The 20,148-nt window shown below is 42.2% G+C and overlaps 1 protein-coding gene across 1 annotated transcript in view; it reads right to left on the bottom strand.

Annotated features, from left to right (window-relative positions):
- Positions 1-11,766: 11,766 nt before the first annotated feature.
- Positions 11,767-20,148, bottom strand: part of PCCB (propionyl-CoA carboxylase beta subunit) — a 49,151-nt gene continuing 40,769 nt past the window's right edge. Inside the window, exons 13-15 of the mRNA XM_015426807.1 lie at positions 15,416-15,514; positions 15,150-15,243; positions 11,767-12,124 (exon numbers count right to left, since the gene is read on the bottom strand). Of these exons, the coding sequence (XP_015282293.1) occupies positions 12,003-12,124; positions 15,150-15,243; positions 15,416-15,514 (315 nt within the window). The 3' untranslated portion in view covers positions 11,767-12,002. The remainder of the gene's footprint in view (positions 12,125-15,149; positions 15,244-15,415; positions 15,515-20,148) is intronic.

Below are 20,148 nucleotides of genomic sequence, written 5' to 3'. Positions count from 1 at the left end.
TCTTTATGTTGTGTGGCTTTTGTACTTTATTTAAGTATTCTCTGACTCTTTTGGTTTCCAGAAGGCTGGTACAGTCTTTCCAGTATCCAACCCCCTTCTCTTGAAACACGAGTACTCGTCTTGAGTTTTTAACTGAAGGTCTCTAAAGGCAGTTTCTAACAACCCCAGATCAGGGATATCTGCACTCTTAAGAGCTATCAACTTGTTTAGACTGGGTAGGGAAATTCCTTCTCTCTCTAGATCTATCCCCTCACCTTCACCCAAATGGGAGTCTCCATCTAGCTACCCACTCATTCTTGCCAACTTTCCTCAGTTCTCCAATCTTTGTTAAACTGCTCTCAGTCAGGGCTGAATTCCGAATGAATTCTCAGCATTCAGCTCTAAAGTCTTTCTCTGCTCAGCTGATGCTAACCAATCAGATTGCTTGGAGCAACCTGTCACTTAAGGCTCCCTGATTCTGTGAAGAATTAATCTTTCACGGTCCCTTATCTGTTTGTACCACACTTCTAAGCCTTTAAAAGTGCAGTCTGTCACAGTGGGCTTGTGGTATTGGGTGATATGATCATTAGGAATGCAGAGAGTGGGGGTCTGTGACAGATGTTTTGACTGCATGGTAACTTGCCTGTCTGGTGAGGAGTCAGCAGTCATAGTCCATGTTGACACCAGTGACACTGGTAAATGTAATTCTGTGGTCCTGGGGGAAAAGGTTACTAGGCAGGAAGTTAAAGACCAAGACCTCAAAGGTCACATTCTCAAAGGGCTGCCTGTTCCATGTGCAGGCAGGGCCAGTTAGACAAGCACAGATCAGGGGTCTCAATGCGTGGATGAGAAAGTGGTGCTGGGGGGAAGGTTTAAGTTATTAGGCACTGGGGAACTTTCTGGGACAAGCCAAACCTGCAAAAGAGATGGGTTTCACTTGAACCAAAAGAGAAGCAGGCTGCTGGCAATATCAGAAAGGTGGCAGCGCAGCTTTTAAACTAATCCGGGGGGAGGGAGCCTCTGGTTCAGGACAAGTGAGTCCAAAAGGATGATTGTGTAAACACTCAGGAATATTGATAGGAGCATGACAGCACTTGAGAGGAAGGGCACAATGGTGACTGAAGGCCATGTGTGACAAGGATAACACATTGTAAGTGTCTTTATGCCAATGCTAGAAGTCTCTGAGCCAAGATGGGGGGGAGCTGGAGTGCTTGGCATTCAATGACAACTTAGATATATTAACTATCTCAGAAACATAGTGGAATAGGAAAACTCTATGGGATACAGTCATTCCTGGATATAAGCTCTATAGCACAATGGAGGAACAGGATGGTGATGGTGTTGTGTTGTACATCAAAGAGGGCATAGAATCAAATGAGAGAAAATGGGAATTAACTCCCCAACAAAAGCAATATGGGTGGAAATACTGGGCCCTAAAGTTTACTTAAAGGTGGGGATGTACTATCACCTACCTGATCAAACCCTTGAGGCTGATCTTGAGATGGAGAAGGAAATAAGGGAGGTGATTAAAGCAGTTAATGTTATTGTACTGGGATTGGGAGACTTCAACTATAGTCGCATTGACTGGGTAAACGTGTTCAAGTCATGCTGAAGAACAGATTCCTAGACATCATAAATGACTGTGCACTGGAAGAGTTGGTTACAGAGCCAACCAGAAGGTAGTGATCTTGAACTTGGTTCTGAGTGGTCTCAAGACCTGGTGAGAGATGTAGAGGTTGTTACACTAATTGGGAACAGTGACCACAGTGCTTTTAAGTTCAGCATTCAGGTCAATGGAAAGTTACCCCTGAAGTCCAAAACTAACATTTGATTTCAAAAGAGGGAACTTTACAAAAATGAGGGGAATAAGTAAAAAGGAAGGGGAAGGGGAAATGCAAGAGTCAGATCCCTAGAGGATGCTTGTAAGCTACTTAAAACCACACTAACTGAGGCCCAAATAGAATGCATTCCACAGGTTAGGAAAGGCACTGCCAAGTCTAAAAGAAGGCCTGCATGGTTCACAAATAAAAGTCAAGGAAGCTATAAAAAGTAAAGAGGCTTCTTTTTAAAAGTGGATGGTCTGCCCCAATGAATCGGAGGGTCCACAGGCTGTAGCCAGTTTGGTGTAGTGGTTAAGAGTGCGGACTCTAATCTGGGAGAACTGGGTTTGATTCCCCACTCCTCCACAAGTAGCTGCTGGTGTGAGCTTGGATCAGTCATAAGTTATTTCAGAGTTGTTCTCTCAAGGGCAGTTCTCAAAAGAGCTCTCACAGCCCCACCTACCTGACATGGTGTCTGTTGTGGGGAGGGGAAGGGATTGTAAATCACTCTGAGACTCCTTTGGGTAGTGAAGGGTGGGGTATAAATCTAATCTCCTCTCCTTCTCCAAAAGACATGTAAATCAATAAGCATGTAAAAAGAGATTTTGAGGACCAGGTTGCTAAAAGCATCAAAACAAACGATAAACATTTTTAAAAATCTATCCGGATCAGGAAACCAGCCAGAGAAGCAGTGGGGCCTTTGGATGACAAAGGAATAAAGGAATTGCTAAATGAAGATGGGGAGACAGCAGAGATGCTCAGTGATCTTTTTGCTTCTGTGTTCACTGTGGAAAGTGTGTGGCACATACCCATGCAACAGCCCTTTATTTCAGGAAAGAATCTCAATAACTGAGCCAATTTGAGGTGACCAGAGATTAAGCTCTAGAACTACTGGGGAAATTAAAATATGATAAGTCTCCAGGTCCTGATGGCATACACTCAAGAGTTCTAAAGGAACTCAGATGTGAGATAGTTGATCTACTAGCCTGTCTATGTAATATTCAGCCAATGTACCAGAAGACTGAAGAACAGAAAATGTGACACTGATTTTTAAAAAGGGATCCAAAGGGGAACCAGGAAATTACAAACCAGTCAGCCTAACATACTCAGTCATTGACTATGCTAAAGCCTTTGACTGTGTGGATCACAACAAACTATGGCAGGTCCTTAAAGAGATGGGAGTACCAGACCACCTCACATGTCTCTTGAGAAACCTGTATAAGGGTCAAGAAGCGACAGTTAGAACCGGATATGGAACAACTGATTGGTTTAGCATAGGAAAAGGAGTACGACAAGGATGTATATTGTCACCTTGCTTATTTAATATATATGCAGAGTACATCATGCGAAATGCTGGCCTGGATGAATCACAAGCGAGAATTAAAATTGCTCAGATATGCAGACGATACCACTCTAATGGCAGAAATTGAAGAGAACCTAAAGAGCTTCTTGCTCAGAGTAAAAGAGGAGAGCGCAAAAGTGGGCTTGAAGCTCAACATCAAAAAAACTAAGATCATGGCATCCGGCCCCATCACTCCTTGGCAAATAGAAGGGGAAGTCGTGGAAGTAGTGACAGACTTCACATTCCTGGGATCCCAGATCACCGCAGACTGTGACAGCAGCCATGAAATTAAAAGACGCCTGCTCCTTGGGAGGAAAGCGATGGCGAACCTAAACAGCATGATAAAAAGTAGAGACATCTCCCTGCCAACAAAAGTCCGCATGGTCAGAGCAATGGTATTCCCTGTAGTCATGTATGGCTGCGAGAGTCGGACTATAAGGAAGGCCGAGCGCCGAAGAATAGATTCTTTTGAACTATGGTCCTGGAGAAGACTCTTGAGAGTCCCTTGAACTGCAAGATGATCAAATCAGTCAATCCTAAAAGAAATCAACCCTGACTGTTCCCTGGAAGGCCAGATAATGAAACTGAAGCTCAAATACTTTGGCCACCAAATGAGAAGGGAGCACTCACTGGAGAAGACCCTGATGCTGGGAAAGATTGAAGGTCAAAGAAGACCGGGACGGCAAAGGATGAGATGGTTAGACAACGAACATGAAATTGAGCAAACGTCAGAGGACGGCGGAAAACAGGAGGGCCTGGCAAGATCTTGTCCATGGGGTCGCGAAGAGTCGGACTATGCGACTGAACAACAACAAAACAGCCTAACGTCTGTCCCAGGCAAATTAGTAGAAGCTGTACTCAGAGATAGAATTGCTAGGCACATAGAGGGCCAAAGTCTGAGGGAAAATCAGCATGACTTCTACAAAAGGAAGTCCTGCCTCATCGAACTTTTGCTGTTCTTTGAGAAAGTGAACAAGTATGTAGACAACAGTGACCTGGTAGACATTATACACCTGGACTTTCAAAAGGCTTTTGACAAGGTACCTTACCAATGACTACTAAATAAACTTAGCAGTTATGAGATGAGAAGACAGATTCTCTTGTGGATGAAAAACTGGTTAAATGACAGGAAGCAAACAGTAGGAATCAATGGACAGTTCTCACGATGGAGGGAATTAAGCAGTGGGGTCCCACAGAAATCAGTATTGGGGCCAGTACTATTTAATTTATTTCTAAATGATCTGGAATTGGGAGTGAGTAGTATAGTAGCCAAGTTTGCAGATGACACAAAATTATTCAGGATGGTGAAAACCAAGGCTGGCTGTGAAGAGCTCCAAGAGGACCTCCACAAACTGGGTGAGTGGGTAGCAATGTGGCAAATGAAGTTCAGTGTTGGTAAGTGTAAAGTGATGCACACTGAGACAAAAAAAATCCCAACTTCAAGTATAGGCTAATGGGGTCTCAACTTGCTGAGACACAGAGGGGAAAAGATCCTGGGATCATAGTGGATAGCTCAATAAAAATGTCAACCCAGTGTGCTGTAGCAATGAAAAAGGCATTGGAAATGGATTGAGAATAAAATGGGAAATATTATAATGCCCTGTATAGATCTATGGTTCAGCCTCATTTGGAATACTGAGTACAGTTCTGGTCACCATATCTCAAAAAGGACACTGTAGAGCTGGAAAAAGTACACATGAGGGCAACCAAGATGATAAGGGGGTTGGAGCACCTTCCATATGAAGAGTCTAGTTTAGAAAAGAGACAATTGCCCCAACCTGAATAGCCCAGGCAATCCTGACCTTGTCAGATCTCAGAAGCTAAGCAGCGTTGACTGTGGTTAGTACTTGGATGGGAGACTTCCTTGGAATACCAAGCCTCTCTGAATATTCTCCAGGCCTCCGGTAGGGGTCAGCCACCAGAGGACAATGTGACTTCCAGGCGCAGACACACACACACAAAATACAAAAAAGTCCAAAGGAAAGAGACAACTAAGGGGGGATACAAAAGTTGTTTATAAAATTATGCATGGGGTGGAGAGACTTGACAAAGAGAAATTTTTATCCCTCTACCAAAATGCTAGGATTTGAGGGCATCCAATGAAACTGATGGGCAGTGGGTTTAGAATGGACAAAAGGAAATGCTACTTTATAGAGAGTGATTAAAATGTGGAATTTGCTGCCAGAGGATGTAGTGATGGCCACAGGAATAAATAGCTTTAAAAGGGGATTAGATCAATTCATGGAGGATAAATCTATCAGAGGCACTAATCCTCAATCCCAGAGCCAAGAAGCAACACCAGGGGAATGCTTTGGCCTCTATGCCCTGTGGTTGGCTGTCCAGAGGAACTGGTTGGCCAGTGGGTGCGACAGGATGCTGGACCTGATAGACTACTGGTCTGATCCAGCAGGGCTCTTCTTATGTTATGTACTCTCTTTTACTGCTTTCATGCTCTGTAAATTGCATTACTGTTTAACAATCTCCCCGAAGATATACTTCATTTTAAAATATTTTATTTTTATATCTACTGTCAGCAAGCTGCCATTATGTGTTTTGTGACCTCTGTGTACATATCTTTCCCTCTTGCACCCAGCTTGGTTTCTATCATCCTGCTCCTGCGTTGGAATGCAAAAGATAACTGCTGGAGGTTGTGTGGGGGAGAAGGTGCTGTAATGCTTGGCTATTGCTTTTCCCATGAATAGTGCACCTGTGTTTTGTCTGATGTTCTGCCTGGTTCCCATGGCCTGGGCGCGCAACCGTTTCATTAGCCCGCCAGCGGGAAAGTTATTCATTGGATCTGTATCTATTTGAAGTTCCTTTATTATGCTTGACCTAACTGTGTATCCCCAGTTCTAACAATATGTTGGATCCCCAAGCATCGAGAATAAATCCACGTTTTCAAGAAAAGCAAAATTTATTTCAAAGCGTTGAAGACATACTCAAACACGTTCTTTGTTAGAACTGGGGATACACAGTTAGGGCGAGCATAATAAAGGAAATTCAAACAGATACAGATCCAATGAATAACTTTCCCGCTGGCGGGCTAAGGAAACGGTTGCGCGCCCAGTACATGAGAACCAGGCAGAACATCAGACAAAACACAGGTGCAGTAGTCCTGGGAAAATCAATAGGCAAGCATTACAGCATCTTCTCCCCCACACAACCTCCAGCAGTTATCTTGTGCATTCCAACGCAGGAGCAGGATGATAGAAAACAAGCCGGGTGCAACAGGGAAAGGATATGTACACAGAGGTCACAGAAAACAGAATGGCAGCTTGCTGACATACTGCCCCCCTTAAAATACACTTACAACACACCTCCCGGGTCGGGCGGGAGATCTCCCGGGCTGGGCGGGAGACCTCCCGGTTTGTCCGGGAACCTCTTGTGGAAACTACGGATCAGGTAAGGGGCCCGAATATCCCCTTCTTCCACCCATTCGCGGTGCTGGGGACCGAAATCAACCCATTCGATAAGGTACCAGAGTTTACCACGTTTCACTTTACAATCAAGGATATCAGCTATTTCAAAATGTTCATCCCCTTCCAATATGACAGGCGGAGGAGGAGTAGTCTCTGGTCTCCAAGGAGACGGTCCAGGATCCTTCTTCAATAGACTCATGTGAAAGACAGAATGCAAGGCACGTAAATTCTTAGGCAAAACAACATCAACCGCCACATCATTTATGACTTTACGCACTTTGAATGGACCAATGAACTTCCACCCCAACTTCCTGCTAGGTCGCAGCATCTTGATGTTCTTGGTCGATACATACACAAGATCCCCAGGTTTCAGATCAAACCCCACCACCCTACCCTTGTCTGCCTGGGTCTTGTAAGCAGCCTTGGCTGCGTCAAGTGTTTGGCATAGCAGCGGCCATGCTTTTTGCAAGGACATACACCATGTATCAGCATCCCCCACAGGACGTTGGCCCATCCCCTCCAAGAAAGGGAGGGGGGGACTGTCGTAACCAGATACAGCTTTATAAGGAGACATGCCTGTGGAGCTATGGACCGTATTGTTATAACAATATTCAGCAAGAGGCAATAATTCACACCAATCATTCTGTTGATAATTAGTAAAACAACGAAGATATTGCTCCAGGGTCTGATTAACTCGTTCTGTTTGTCCGTCAGTCTCAGGATGATACGCGCTGCTGAGCCCTTGTTCCACCCCTAAAATGGAAAGAAGTTCCCTCCAAAATTTAGAAACAAATTGGGTCCCCCTGTCAGAAATTAACTTAGCAGGTAATTGATGAATTTTCACCACGTGGGACATAAACGATTTCGCCAACCTCTGAGCTGTAGGCAAGGAAGGAAAAGGCACAAAATGAGCTTGCTTAGAAAACAAATCAACAACCACCCAAATAACAGTGTTCCCTTTGCTCGCAGGGAGGTCAGTAATAAAGTCCATGGACACCACTTCCCATGGTCTCGACGGAGTAGGGAGTGGCTGCAGTAAACCAGGAGGCTTGCCCATCCTGGGTTTAGTTAAGGCACAGGTTTGGCAAGACCTAACAAACAATAAGAGGTCTTTGCGCATTTGTGGCCACCAGAATTGCCTGCGGATGAGTTGCAAAGATTTAACGAAACTCCAATGCCCTGCCAGTTTCGAACCGTGAGCAGATTCCATCACCTCCCTCCTCATCGAAATAGGCACATACAATTTGTCTCCAGAATAAATCAGACCTTCAGGGCTACGGACACAATCAGGTAATGTCTTAAGGGAGGCATCATCCTCAGCAGTAAAAGCAGAAAGATATTTCTGGACCCAGGCCCCCCCTCCCACAGGGAACAGGGAAGGCGAAGTCTCATCAGAGTGTGGAATCGTTCGCGCCTGCGCCCGGGTGACTACGGCCCCCCCCAGATGGGAGGGGGAAAAAACAGAGTCCATGATGATCTCACGCTGACTGTCATGTTGTGGGAGGCGTGAAAGCGCGTCAGCCAGGGAATTAGCCGCCCCCGGGAAATGACGAAGTGTGAATCGAAACTTAGCGAAGAAGTCCGCCCAACGAAGTTGCTTAGCGTTGAGAGAACGAGGGGATTTCAGCATCTCCAGATTCTTATGATCAGTCCAGACTTCAAACGGCAGTTGCGCCCCCTCCAGCCACTGCCTCCAAGTGGAGAGAGCCAGCCGGATCGCTGACGCTTCCTTTTCCCAAATCCCCCAGTTTCGTTCGGCATCAGAAAACTTTTTGGACACAAACGCCAGGGGATGTAACCGACCATCTTCCCCTTCTTGCAAAATAGCGGCCCCCATAGCCACATCCGAGGCATCAGTTTGGACAATAAACTTCTTAGATTCATCAGGGCGCGCCAGCACCGGCTCGGAGGTGAACATCAGTTTAAGTTTCTCAAAAGCCTCTGCGCAAGCAGGGGACCATTTAAGCGGGGCGCCAGGTTTCGTAGCATCAAAACCCTTCCCTTTGGTCTTTAGCAACTCAGTCAGGGGAAGGGCAATTTGCGCGAAATTCTGGATGAAATTTCTGTAAAAATTGGCAAATCCGAGGAACATTTGCAATTGTTTGCGGGTCCTGGGGGGCTCCCAGTCAAGTACAGCCTGAATTTTAGCAGGGTCCATTTCAACCTTCCCCCCAGAGATGCGGTATCCCAAAAAGTCAATGCATGTCTTGTGGAATTCACATTTTGACAGCTTAGCAAACAAGTGGTGTTCATAAAGTCGCTTAAGGACCTGGCGCACCAATTTAATATGCGACTGGAGGTCCTGAGAGTACAGCAACACATCATCAAGGTAAAGGACCACTCCTTTGAATAGAAACTCATGTAGGACCTCATTGATTAGGTTCATGAAGACCCCCGGAGCCCCTTGAAGGCCGAAGGGCATAACGAGGTACTCAAACTGCCCCAAAGGGGTATTAAATGCAGTCTTACTTTCATCCCCCTCCCGGATGCGCACACGGAAATATGCATCCCGGAGGTCAAGTTTCGAGAAGATCTTGCCCTTGGTGGCCTCAGCTACCAAGTCCTTAATTAATGGGAGGGGGTAAGCATTGGACAAAGAAACAGCGTTCAAACCCCTATAGTCAGTGCACAACCTAAGCCCCCCGTCCTTCTTCTTTCGGAAAAGTACAGGCGCGGCGAAAGGGGAGGAAGCCGGGCGAATGAAACCTCGGGCTAGGTTTTTATCAATAAAGTTCCGCAGTTCGACTTTTTCAGCCGGCCCCATCGCATAAATTTTACCTTTGGGTAATTTACAGTCAGGCAAAAGTTCAATAGCACAGTCAGTCGAGCGATGAGGGGGCAATTCGTTAGCTTCCTCTTCGCCAAACACCTTTGCCAAGTCTCTATACTCTCGAGGCAAAGAAGCTAACTCTTCCGGTTGCAAAGTGCCGCAGGGGAACTGTGTGGTCGGCTGGTCCCCCCACGAATCCACCCAGCAGTGATCCACACACTTAGCCGACACAAATTTGACAACCCCTTCTTCCCACAAGATGTAAGGGTCATGGGTAAACAACCAGGGACTCCCCAGTACTAAGTCGAACTGCGATTTAGGGGTGACAATGAAGGACCTGGATTCCCAATGATCTCCCGCCCCCAACCGCAAAGCCATAGTCTCGTGCGTACAAGGTTCCATGGGTGCCCCATCCATCTGAGTAAAAATGATGGGGGACTTCAAGGGGACTATCCCCGCTTCCAGTGCAACTAACACTCTAGGGCTGATGAGATCCCTCCCACACCCAGAATCAATGGGGGGGGGGGGCTGGGTCCAGAAATATATGTCTGCTTTTACTGCTGATGATGATGCCTCCCTGAAAGCGTTGCCAGATTGTGTCCGTAGCCCTGAAGGTCTGATTTATTCTGGAGACAAACTGTATGTGCCTATTTCAATGAGGAGGGAGGTGATGGAGTCTGCTCACGGTTCGAAACTGGCAGGGCATTGGAGTTTTGTTAAATCTCTGCAACTCATCCGCAGACAGTTCTGGTGGCCACAGATGCGCAAAGACCTCTTGACTTTTGTTCGGTCCTGCCAAACCTGTGCCTTGACTAAACCCAGAGTGGGCAAGCCTCCTGGTCTTCTGCAGCCACTCCCTACCCCATCGAGACCGTGGGAAGTGGTGTCCATGGACTTTATTACTGACCTCCCTGCGAGCAAAGGGAACACTGTTATTTGGGTGGTTGTTGATTTATTTTCTAAGCAAGCTCATTTTGTGCCTTTTCCTTCCTTGCCTACAGCTCAGAGGTTGGCGAAATCGTTTATGTCTCACGTGGTGAAAATTCATCAATTACCTGCTAAATTAATTTCTGACAGGGGGACCCAATTTGTTTCTAAATTTTGGAGGGAACTTCTTTCCATTTTAGGGGTGGAACAAGGACTCAGCAGCGCGTATCATCCCGAGACTGACGGACAAACGGAACGAGTTAATCAGACCCTGGAGCAATATCTTCGTTGTTTTACTAATTATCAACAGAATGATTGGTGTGACTTATTGCCTCTTGCTGAATATTGTTATAACAATACTGTCCATAGCTCCACGGGCATGTCTCCTTATAAAGCTGTTTCTGGTTACGACAGCCCCCCCCTCCCTTTCTTGGAGGGGATGGGCCAACGTCCTGTGGGGGATGCTGATACCTGGTGTATGTCCTTGCAAAAAGCATGGCCTCTGTTATGCCAAACACTTGACGCAGCCAAGGCTGCTTACAAGACCCAGGCAGACAAGGGTAGGGTGGTGGGGTTTGATCTGAAACCTGGGGATCTTGTGTATGTCTCGACCAAGAACATTAAGATGCTGCGGCCTAGCAGGAAATTGGGGTGGAAGTTCATAGGTCCATTCAAAGTGCGTAAAGTCATAAATGATGTGGCGGTTGATGTTGTTTTGCCTAAGAATTTACGTGCTCTGCATTCTGTTTTTCACATGAGCCTGTTGAAGAAGGATCCTGGCCCGTCTCCCTGGAGACCAGCAGTTACTCCTCCTCCACCTGTCATTTTGGAAGGGGATGAACATTTTGAGATCGCTGATATCCTTGATTGTAAATTGAAACGTGGTAAACTCTGGTACCTTATCGAATGGGTTGATTTCGGTCCCCAGCACCGCGAATGGGTGGAAGAAGGGGATATTCGGGCCCCTTACCTGATCCGTAGTTTCCACAAGAGGTTCCCGGACCAACCGGGAGGTCTCCCGCCCAGCCCGGGAGATCTCCCGCCCGGCCCGGGAGGAGGGTTGTAAGTGTATTTTAAGGGGGGCAGTATGTCAGCAAGCTGCCATTATGTGTTTTGTGACCTCTGTGTACATATCTTTCCCTCTTGCACCCAGCTTGGTTTCTATCATCCTGCTCCTGCGTTGGAATGCAAAAGATAACTGCTGGAGGTTGTGTGGGGGAGAAGGTGCTGTAATGCTTGGCTATTGCTTTTCCCATGAATAGTGCACCTGTGTTTTGTCTGATGTTCTGCCTGGTTCCCATGGCCTGGGCGCGCAACCGTTTCATTAGCCCGCCAGCGGGAAAGTTATTCATTGGATCTGTATCTATTTGAAGTTCCTTTATTATGCTTGACCTAACTGTGTATCCCCAGTTCTAACAAAGAACGTGTTTGAGTATGTCTTCAACGCTTTGAAATAAATTTTGCTTTTCTTGAAAACGTGGATTTATTCTCGATGCTTGGGGATCCAACATCTACTTTCTTGCAAAATGGTTATTTTACATGTGTGAATTTTATTTTGTAGTATTCTCAGAAATTGAAGTAGGATATCATATCCTGAGCATCATGAAGACATTTCTACATGTTTTCCATTTCAAAGTATCACTAAATGTTATCCAAGGTTGTGAAAATTCCAGAGAAACTGAAGTTACATCTCCATTGAGCAGGCTCTACTGATTTTCCCTATAGTCTTAGCACTCTGAATTGATTCAGAGTGGCATGTTAGCATGCTTCTTCCAAGGGTTGGATTGTCTTTTGCTTGCTAGCACTTCTAAATCACGGCAGATGCGAAGTCGAGTAGTAGAAGGCTGGATGATGTCATCAACAAAACCTGTTAAACATATTAAGAGGAAATGATTATTTTCTACTGCTAAGCATGGAAATAAGCAGCAGGGCTAATACCAAACTCCATCTGATGCACATTAGCCTTCTAATTAGACCAAATTTATTGTTTTTGTAAACTGTTCTAAAAGAAGTGAGGAATAGCTAAAATGAACTCGGTCTTTATATACCTAGGAATTCAGAAAGCTTGTCTGAGGCCTCAAGATCTATTCCAGTGACTGTAAAGTGAAGCCATTGTCTGCTAAATAGCATGCTTTTTACTAAGATAACTATGATCCCTTTATAATTAGCAAAGGAGAAAAAAGAGTCTTGGTTATTGAAATCTGAACACGAAATTTCAGTGTTAAGATGTACATACTTAATTAGCATGTGAACATTTTGTCCTCTTTATCTTCATTTTTCTGGTATCTAAACTTCAAAATACACTCTGAAACATGCTATTTAACAGGCAATGGCTTCACTTTTACATGCTCCCCCAACATAAGGACCTTTCCACTCACAGAACTCTTGCTATGCTGCTATGTTAGCACACACAACAGCTGTTTGTATTTTTTTTAACAATGATTACATCCTGCCTCGTCAGGGCCACAAACAATTTAAACAGCATAATAAGATATACCATAAAGCCAATTAAAACAGAGCTAAAATACATAGATAAGAGGGCAGCAAATTAAAACACAAAGCTGGTAGGAGGAATCACTGAGGGAAAGCCAGATGAAACAAGTCTTCACCCACTGAGCAAAGGCAATGGAGACAAACGAATATCCCTGGGGGGAGAATACTGTAATTTTGGTGAGAAGGCCCACTCTTTAAACTATCGCAGCTCTACCATAAGCAGGAAGGGAGAGAGGAATACACACTATATGGGAACACATTACAACCCAAGATATGTTGTACAGAGGCAATGTAAGGACCCAGATATTACCATGATGCAGGCAGTCCCCCTTGCCTGGTCTGCATACTCTGCTAAGATTCTACCCCCAGATTCTGAGTTATGATCATTTTATTTTTTGCTTCATTTATACTCTACCTTACTCCCTAACGGGGATCCAAAGCAGCTTATATTGTTCTTCTCTCTTCTGTTTATCCTCACAACCACTGTGTTTACTAGGTTACGTTGAGAGCATGTGACTGAAGAAGTGAGCAGTGACTCATAAAAGCTCATACCCTGCCAAAAATGTTGTTAGTCTTTAGGGTGCTACTGGAATCTTGCTCTTTTCTACTGCTACAGACAGACTAACACGGCTATCCATCTTGAGTGGCCCAAGGTAACCCCAGTGAGCTTCCATGGCAGAGTGAGGATTTAAACCTGGCTCTCCCAGATCCTATTCCAACATTCTAAGAACTACACCAGACTGGCAACTGTGATTAGGACTCAAAGAAAAAATCCTAAAAGTTCTCTGCTATTGGGATGAAAATAGTTATCAGTCCCAAAGACAGGAAGGCACCAGACCCAACAGGAAAGAAGGTCTGGCCAAGGAATCCTTGCATTGACCAAGGAGATGGATATTGAGGGGCTCTTTCACATGTGAAGCAGATTGCAGTCCTAGGTAAAACCTCCAAGGTTATATACTGGAGGTTAGGAAAGGCACAAATAGGTATAGAAAAAGTCCTGCATGGTTAACAAACAAAGTAATGGAAGCTGTAAAAGGTAAGAAGGATTCCTTTAAGTGGTGGAAAGCTAGTCTCAGTGAGGTTGATAAAAGGGAACACAGGCTGTGGCAAATAAAATGCAAGTCTGATCAGGCAGGCAAAAAGGGAATATGAGGAGCATATAGCAAAAAACAAAGACCATCAATAAAACTTTTTTCAAATACATTAGAAGCAGGAAACCAGCGAGAGTCCTGTCTTGGCACTCCAACCTCCCAGCCCTTTCCCCACGAGACAGTGGCATGGTAGGGGTTTTAGCACTATCCTTAGAATGCTGTGTTTTTAGTATTTTACTTAGTTTTAATCTGTTTTACTTGATGTCTTTTTCCGCCCTAGGCCCAACCTGATGGAACTCTCTGCCAAATTCCATCCAGGCCTTGCGGGATTAACTATCTTTCCACAGGGCCTGCAAGGCAGAGATGTTCCACCAGGCATTTGGTTGATGACAGCAGCGGGTCAACTTGGCACTTCCACACACCCCTGAAAGATAGCAGCATCACTGGGACTCAGAGAAGGATTTTGACGCCATCGTTTTTTAGGGAATTTGATGCTTGACTGTTTTATGCTGGTTTTAACTGTTTTCTATGGGTACTTTGATGTAAATCACCCTAAGACTGGCTATTGAGAAGGGCAGTCAAAAATCCAATTGATGATGATGATGACGATGATAAATTATATGATCATGTTGTACACCTCCCTGAGCCTGGTTCCACTGGGGAGGGTGGTTGATAAATTCAATAAATAAATAAATAAATATTACTTCCCAAGCAGCACTGTTCATTGAAGCAGTCAGACTTAGAAACCTGCAAATTAGCCTTCTAGGCCAGCTGCCTCTGGCTGTTTTAACAGATCGACCTTAGCATTTAAGCCTCTCATCTGCTCCCTCTTCTTCTGGAAATTAGAGCTTTCCAGTAATATGGACTGGCAATGGCAGGATTATATTGCCCGCATATCCTCTCCTCCTAAATAATGTAATTCTTCATTTAAATGCTGAGACTTAACAAAGCAGAAAACTGACATTGACCATCTTTGGATAACCAGCCTCATCAAGAAGAAATAACTTCAGTTAAGCACATTCCCTTCCCATGACATGCATTTCCTCAAAATTCCAGAAGTGTCTGCAGATTGACATTAGGCACCATAGTCTAACACTACTATCTAAAAATGTTTGTGGTAAGTCTTCTATAGCAACCTATGTTTCTCAGTTTCTTCTTAATGAAACTGCACTTAAGCCTTTGCAAGTTGGGAAAATCAGTGCCTCCTGCTTTTGAAAAAGTAGAACAGACCATATAGAAATAATTTTTTGGAACCAAAATGAACTGTGGTTAATAAAAGGCATTAGTAGAAACTTGAAGCAACCATACCTTTGGTTGCTGCAGGGAAAGGATTTGCAAACTTTTCCACATATTCTGCTTCTGCATTTTTCTCCTTTCCTCTGAAAATGATCTGGACGGCTCCCTGAAGAAGAAAGCACAAGGATATTAAACAAGTGAAACATCTTTTTGAAGGCTTTGGAATGTGGGTTAGCTTACTGTCTGAACTATAAAGTGAATCCAAAGTGACAAAAGCAGGGGGGAGATGTCCAGTTGTGATTCCTAGGCACTCAAAGTGAATGCTGCCTCCAACTTACCTTCGCCCCCATCACCGCTACCTCTGCTGTTGGCCAGGCATAATTTGCATCTCCTCTTAAGTGCTTTGAACTCATCACATCATAGGCCCCACCATAAGCCTGGAAAAGGAAACACCAATAGCAGCCAATCAGGATTCTGTGTGCTTCTACCTCATTGCTGTTGTAAAAGGAATAAGTCCCACTGCATCAATTTAAAATGTTCTGCAGTATGCACCCTTTTAATTTACAATCTGATTTCACCATCTTCTCAATATGCATTCACCTTTCTAAATTCAGCTGGTCAATATAAAGTGCTTCCTGGCTTCATACACTAAAGATACAATGTGACGATCGTAAAGCATCTTTTATAATTAGCCTATAGAATTTTGTCTTCAAAAATTATATTTTTGCATATTTTTAAATTTTTCTTCATAAAGTTCAAATACAAAATGCAAAAAATAATATTTTTTTCATAACTTTCAAAGTGTATTACAGAATATGGATCTGCCCTTTATGCTCAGCCTTAGAAGACATTTTGTTTATATAGTGCATTCTATCAACCAGACAGAAATAAGCATGTACATTCTTTTTCTAAGCAAAAAAATACTTACAACTTTCAAACCCCAAACTTCAATAAAATACATACTGTAAATATCTATCTGGCCACTTATATAGTAGATTAGGAGCAATGGTTACATAGTCAAAGTAAGAAAACCATCTTTCTAAAAACTTGTTTGATAATGTAGGGGAATAGGCCACTGACAGTTGCGTCGCAATTTTATCTGCTGCTGCTAAATCCCAGCACTTCATAACCCATTGTTTTAAAGAAGGAACTTTAACTTGGTTCCAGTTTTGGGCTATTAGAGATTCTGCTGCTGATAATAAAATAGTAGTCAACTCTCTTTTTTCTTTAGTCAAAAGTAAATCCATCCAAATGTTAAGGAGAATTGCTTCAGGCGTAAATGGAAGATCATGGCCTATTATTTTTGAAATTTCTGCTACAACAATTGACCAAAATTGATTCACAGCTTGACATGACCACCAACAATGCAGAAATGATCCTTTCAAACCACAACCCTTCCAACATACCGGAGAAGGTTTAAACTTACAGTGAAATAATCGGGAAATCCGTCCAAATGTTAAGGAGAATTGCTTCAGGCGTAAATGGAAGATCATGGCCTATTATTTTTGAAATTTCTGCTACAACAATTGACCAAAATTGATTCACAGCTTGACATGACCACCAACAATGCAGAAATGATCCTTTCAAACCACAACCCTTCCAACATACCGGAGAAGGTCTAAACTTACAGTGAAATAATCGGGAAGGTGTTAAGTACCAACGTGAGTATATCTTAAAAGATTGCATCTTTATCAGCATATTGTTAGTAGTCATATGAAATGATTTCCACATTTGAGTCCATATTTTGTCATCAAATGGACCATTAAGGTCTTTTTCCCAGGCTAGTTGCGGAGAAGACCTGAGTGCCCAAGTTTTATCATTAAGCATTGTATATATAATAGAAATAGCACCTTTGGTGTTATTACTAGATCTTAGTATTAGTTTCTCAAAATGATTTAATGATCGAGATAGATCTGAAGATTTAACTATTTCTGTATACATATGTTTAATTTGTTAATATTGTAACCAATTTATTTCAATAGCATATTTATTCTGTAGTTGTTGTATGGTTGCTATTTCACCTTTCACCAAAATGTCACTTAATCTAAAGATATTTTTTGCTCTTAGATTGACATAATCTGACTGTACTCTACCAGGAAGAAACCAATGTTGGCCCAGAAATGCTGCAATGGGGGATACTTCTGGGGTAAGTATATATCTATATTTCTCCCAGATTTTTAATGTATGGTGTAAAAATCTGTAAAAATATTTTAATTTAGGCCTATCTTTGGGAGCGTTCCAAATTACTTCATGCATGTTTTTAGGAAGCAACAAATTACTTTCTAATTGTGTCCAAGTTTTTTCACATTGAGGGTCAGCAAAATAAATTATAGCTTTAAATAGAGCCACCTCATAATATTTAAATAGAGATGGTAAGGCCAGACCTCCCTTTGCGGTAGGTTTATTAAGTAAGAGCAACTTTAATCTGGCTTTTTTATTATTCCAAAGAAATGTTAATAAACTAGTATTCCAATCCTTCAAGTCTTTAATCGGAACCTCAATTGGTAAATTTTGGAATAAAAAAAGAAATTTGGGCAAAATCATTGTTTTAAAGAGATCTATTTTTTCTAGGAGAGATAAATGTAATTTTTGCCATTCTTGAAATGTAGATTTCACCTTCTGTGTCAATGTCTTAAAGTTACACTGATATAAATTGTCCAAATTCAAAGGTATATTAATACCAAGGTATTTCCAGTGTGTACAGACCTGTTTATTTATTTATTAAAAGAATATTGCCTAGCCAGTCCCTCTAGATCTTGAATGGTTAACCATATGGGAAAGAGCTCGGATTTTGAATAATTTATTGAAAAACCTGATATACATCCAAAATTGTTAATTTGTTGGAGTAAGGGTTTCAATGAGATTACTGGGTCCTGCATGTAAAAAATAGCATCATCAGCGAAGAGACTCATCTTACATAAATAGGAGTGAATAGTTATGCCTTTAATTGAAGGATTATCATGTATAGTGTGTGCCAAGGGTTCCAAAGAAATAGCGAATCGTATAGGGGAGAAGGGGTATCCCTGGTGAGTACCTCTCTGCAAATATAAATCTGATGAACAACACTGATTTACAGAAAATTGGGCTTTAGGTTTCTTATAAATCACTTGCACTGCTTGAAGGAACTTTGGGCCGAAATTCATATGATGTAATAATTCTATAAGATATTTGGCTTCACCCTGTCAAACGCTTTCTCTGCATCGACTGACAGTATTGCAGAATTAATCTTGTTGATTTGACAGTGTTCTATAATGTTTAAGTTTTTCTAATATTATCCGTTATGTTGCGTCCTGGCATGAAGCCGGCTTGATCTTTATGTATGTAATTCGTGATAATTTTGTTCACTCTAGACACAAGGATGGAGGAGAAGATTTTAAAATCTGAATTCAAGATAGATATAAGTCTATAGGAAGCCAGAAGTCTTTGCCAGGCTTTGGTATAACAATCACCTTCGCTTCCGCCCATGAATCAGGCATGAAGCCTGTATGCAAAACATGACTTATGGTTTTTAAAAGGTGTTCACCTATCTCTAATTTAAATATTTTATAATATTCGACCAGGCACCCATCTCTATTTGGGGCTTTGTTGTTTTTCATAGTTGAAATAATCTCATTTAGTTCCTTTGATGTAACAGGTTGTTCTAAGATGTCCCTATGGTCTTGTGTTAATTTGTTATTGTATTGAATGGAATTTAAATATTCATGAATATCTGGTTTTGCTGGATTACTTGACATATATAATGTAGAATAAAATTCTGCAAATACTGCAGCTATGTTTTTAGTTGTTGTTTGGATATTGTTCTTATCGTCTCAGATTGCATAAATCAGTTAAGATGATGTTTTTTGCGCTACTCTAGGCTTTTAAATCTTAATAGATTTTGGTGTTTTGGTAATATATTTTTGCTTCAAATATAAAAGTTGTTTTTGAACATGTGACGTTTCCAAAAGATCCAGTTTCTTGCTTGCTTGCTGGAGTTGTTTAAACTTTTTTTACCTCCAAATCTCATATGTCTTAAGTCTAAAGTTTTAATTTTAGATTGCAAGTCACTAATAACTTTTTGTCTGTTTTTCTTGTAGGAGGAAGCCAAAGATATTAAATGACCCCTCACGAAGGCCTTAAAGGCCTCCCAAATAGATGTTTGTGAAGCTGCACAGTCAGCATTGTACTTGAAATACTCCAAGATCTTATCTCTGATATCTTCACACATGACCTCATTCTGCAATAAAAGACTATTCAAAGTCCAGACAAAACCTCTGTCGTCATTTTGTTGTTTAACTAACCTACATGTAACCCAAGAGTTGTCCGAGAGGATACATGGACCAATTTCTGATGTATTTATGTTAGAAATAAATGCCTTGGAAACCAAAAGATAATCAATACGAGTATACCCCTGATGTCTTGGGAAATAATAAGTATTTTGCCGATTACCTGGGTTTTTTACTCTCCATACATCCGCTAGGTCAAAACAATTAAAAACATTATCAGGTTCAGTTATTTTCCAATGCTTCTTTTTATGGAACAGGGTTTTATGAGTCTTGTCAATATTTGGGTTAACAATGTAATTTAAGTCAGCACCTATTATTAATTCTCCTTGCTTGAATTTCAAAAGCTTTTTCAGTGTTGTTTTTTAAAAAGAAATTTGATCATTAGGAGCATAGACTGATGCAATAGTAATTGGATCTCCTTGTATATCTCCCTGTATAAATATATATATCACCCCTTAGGATCGACTTCTATTTTCTTACATTGAAATGGGATATTTTTAGAAATCAAAATAGCAGTCCCCCTAGCCTTAGAGGAGCCAGGGGCTTGAAACTATTGGTGGAACCATTTTGTCTTTAAAATTGGTTTATCAGAATTTTTATATGGGTCTCTTGGAGACAGAAAATATTAACTTTTTCCTTAGCCCATAAATTTGAGGCTCTTTTTAGTTTTATTTTGTTATTTAGGCCTCGAACATTCCAAGTAGAAATTTTAATTTGTTGCATCAATAAGTCTAAGCAAAGCACAAAACTTCAATTTCCAAGCACTACTAACACTACACTACCCTAAAAAATACTAAACTACAAGA

Source organism: Gekko japonicus, unplaced genomic scaffold, assembly GCF_001447785.1.
Source record: "Gekko japonicus isolate JY-2015 unplaced genomic scaffold, Gekko_japonicus_V1.1 scaffold14, whole genome shotgun sequence".
Classification (NCBI taxonomy): Eukaryota; Metazoa; Chordata; class Lepidosauria; order Squamata; family Gekkonidae; genus Gekko; species Gekko japonicus.
This window is presented reverse-complemented; position numbering and strand designations above follow the sequence as displayed.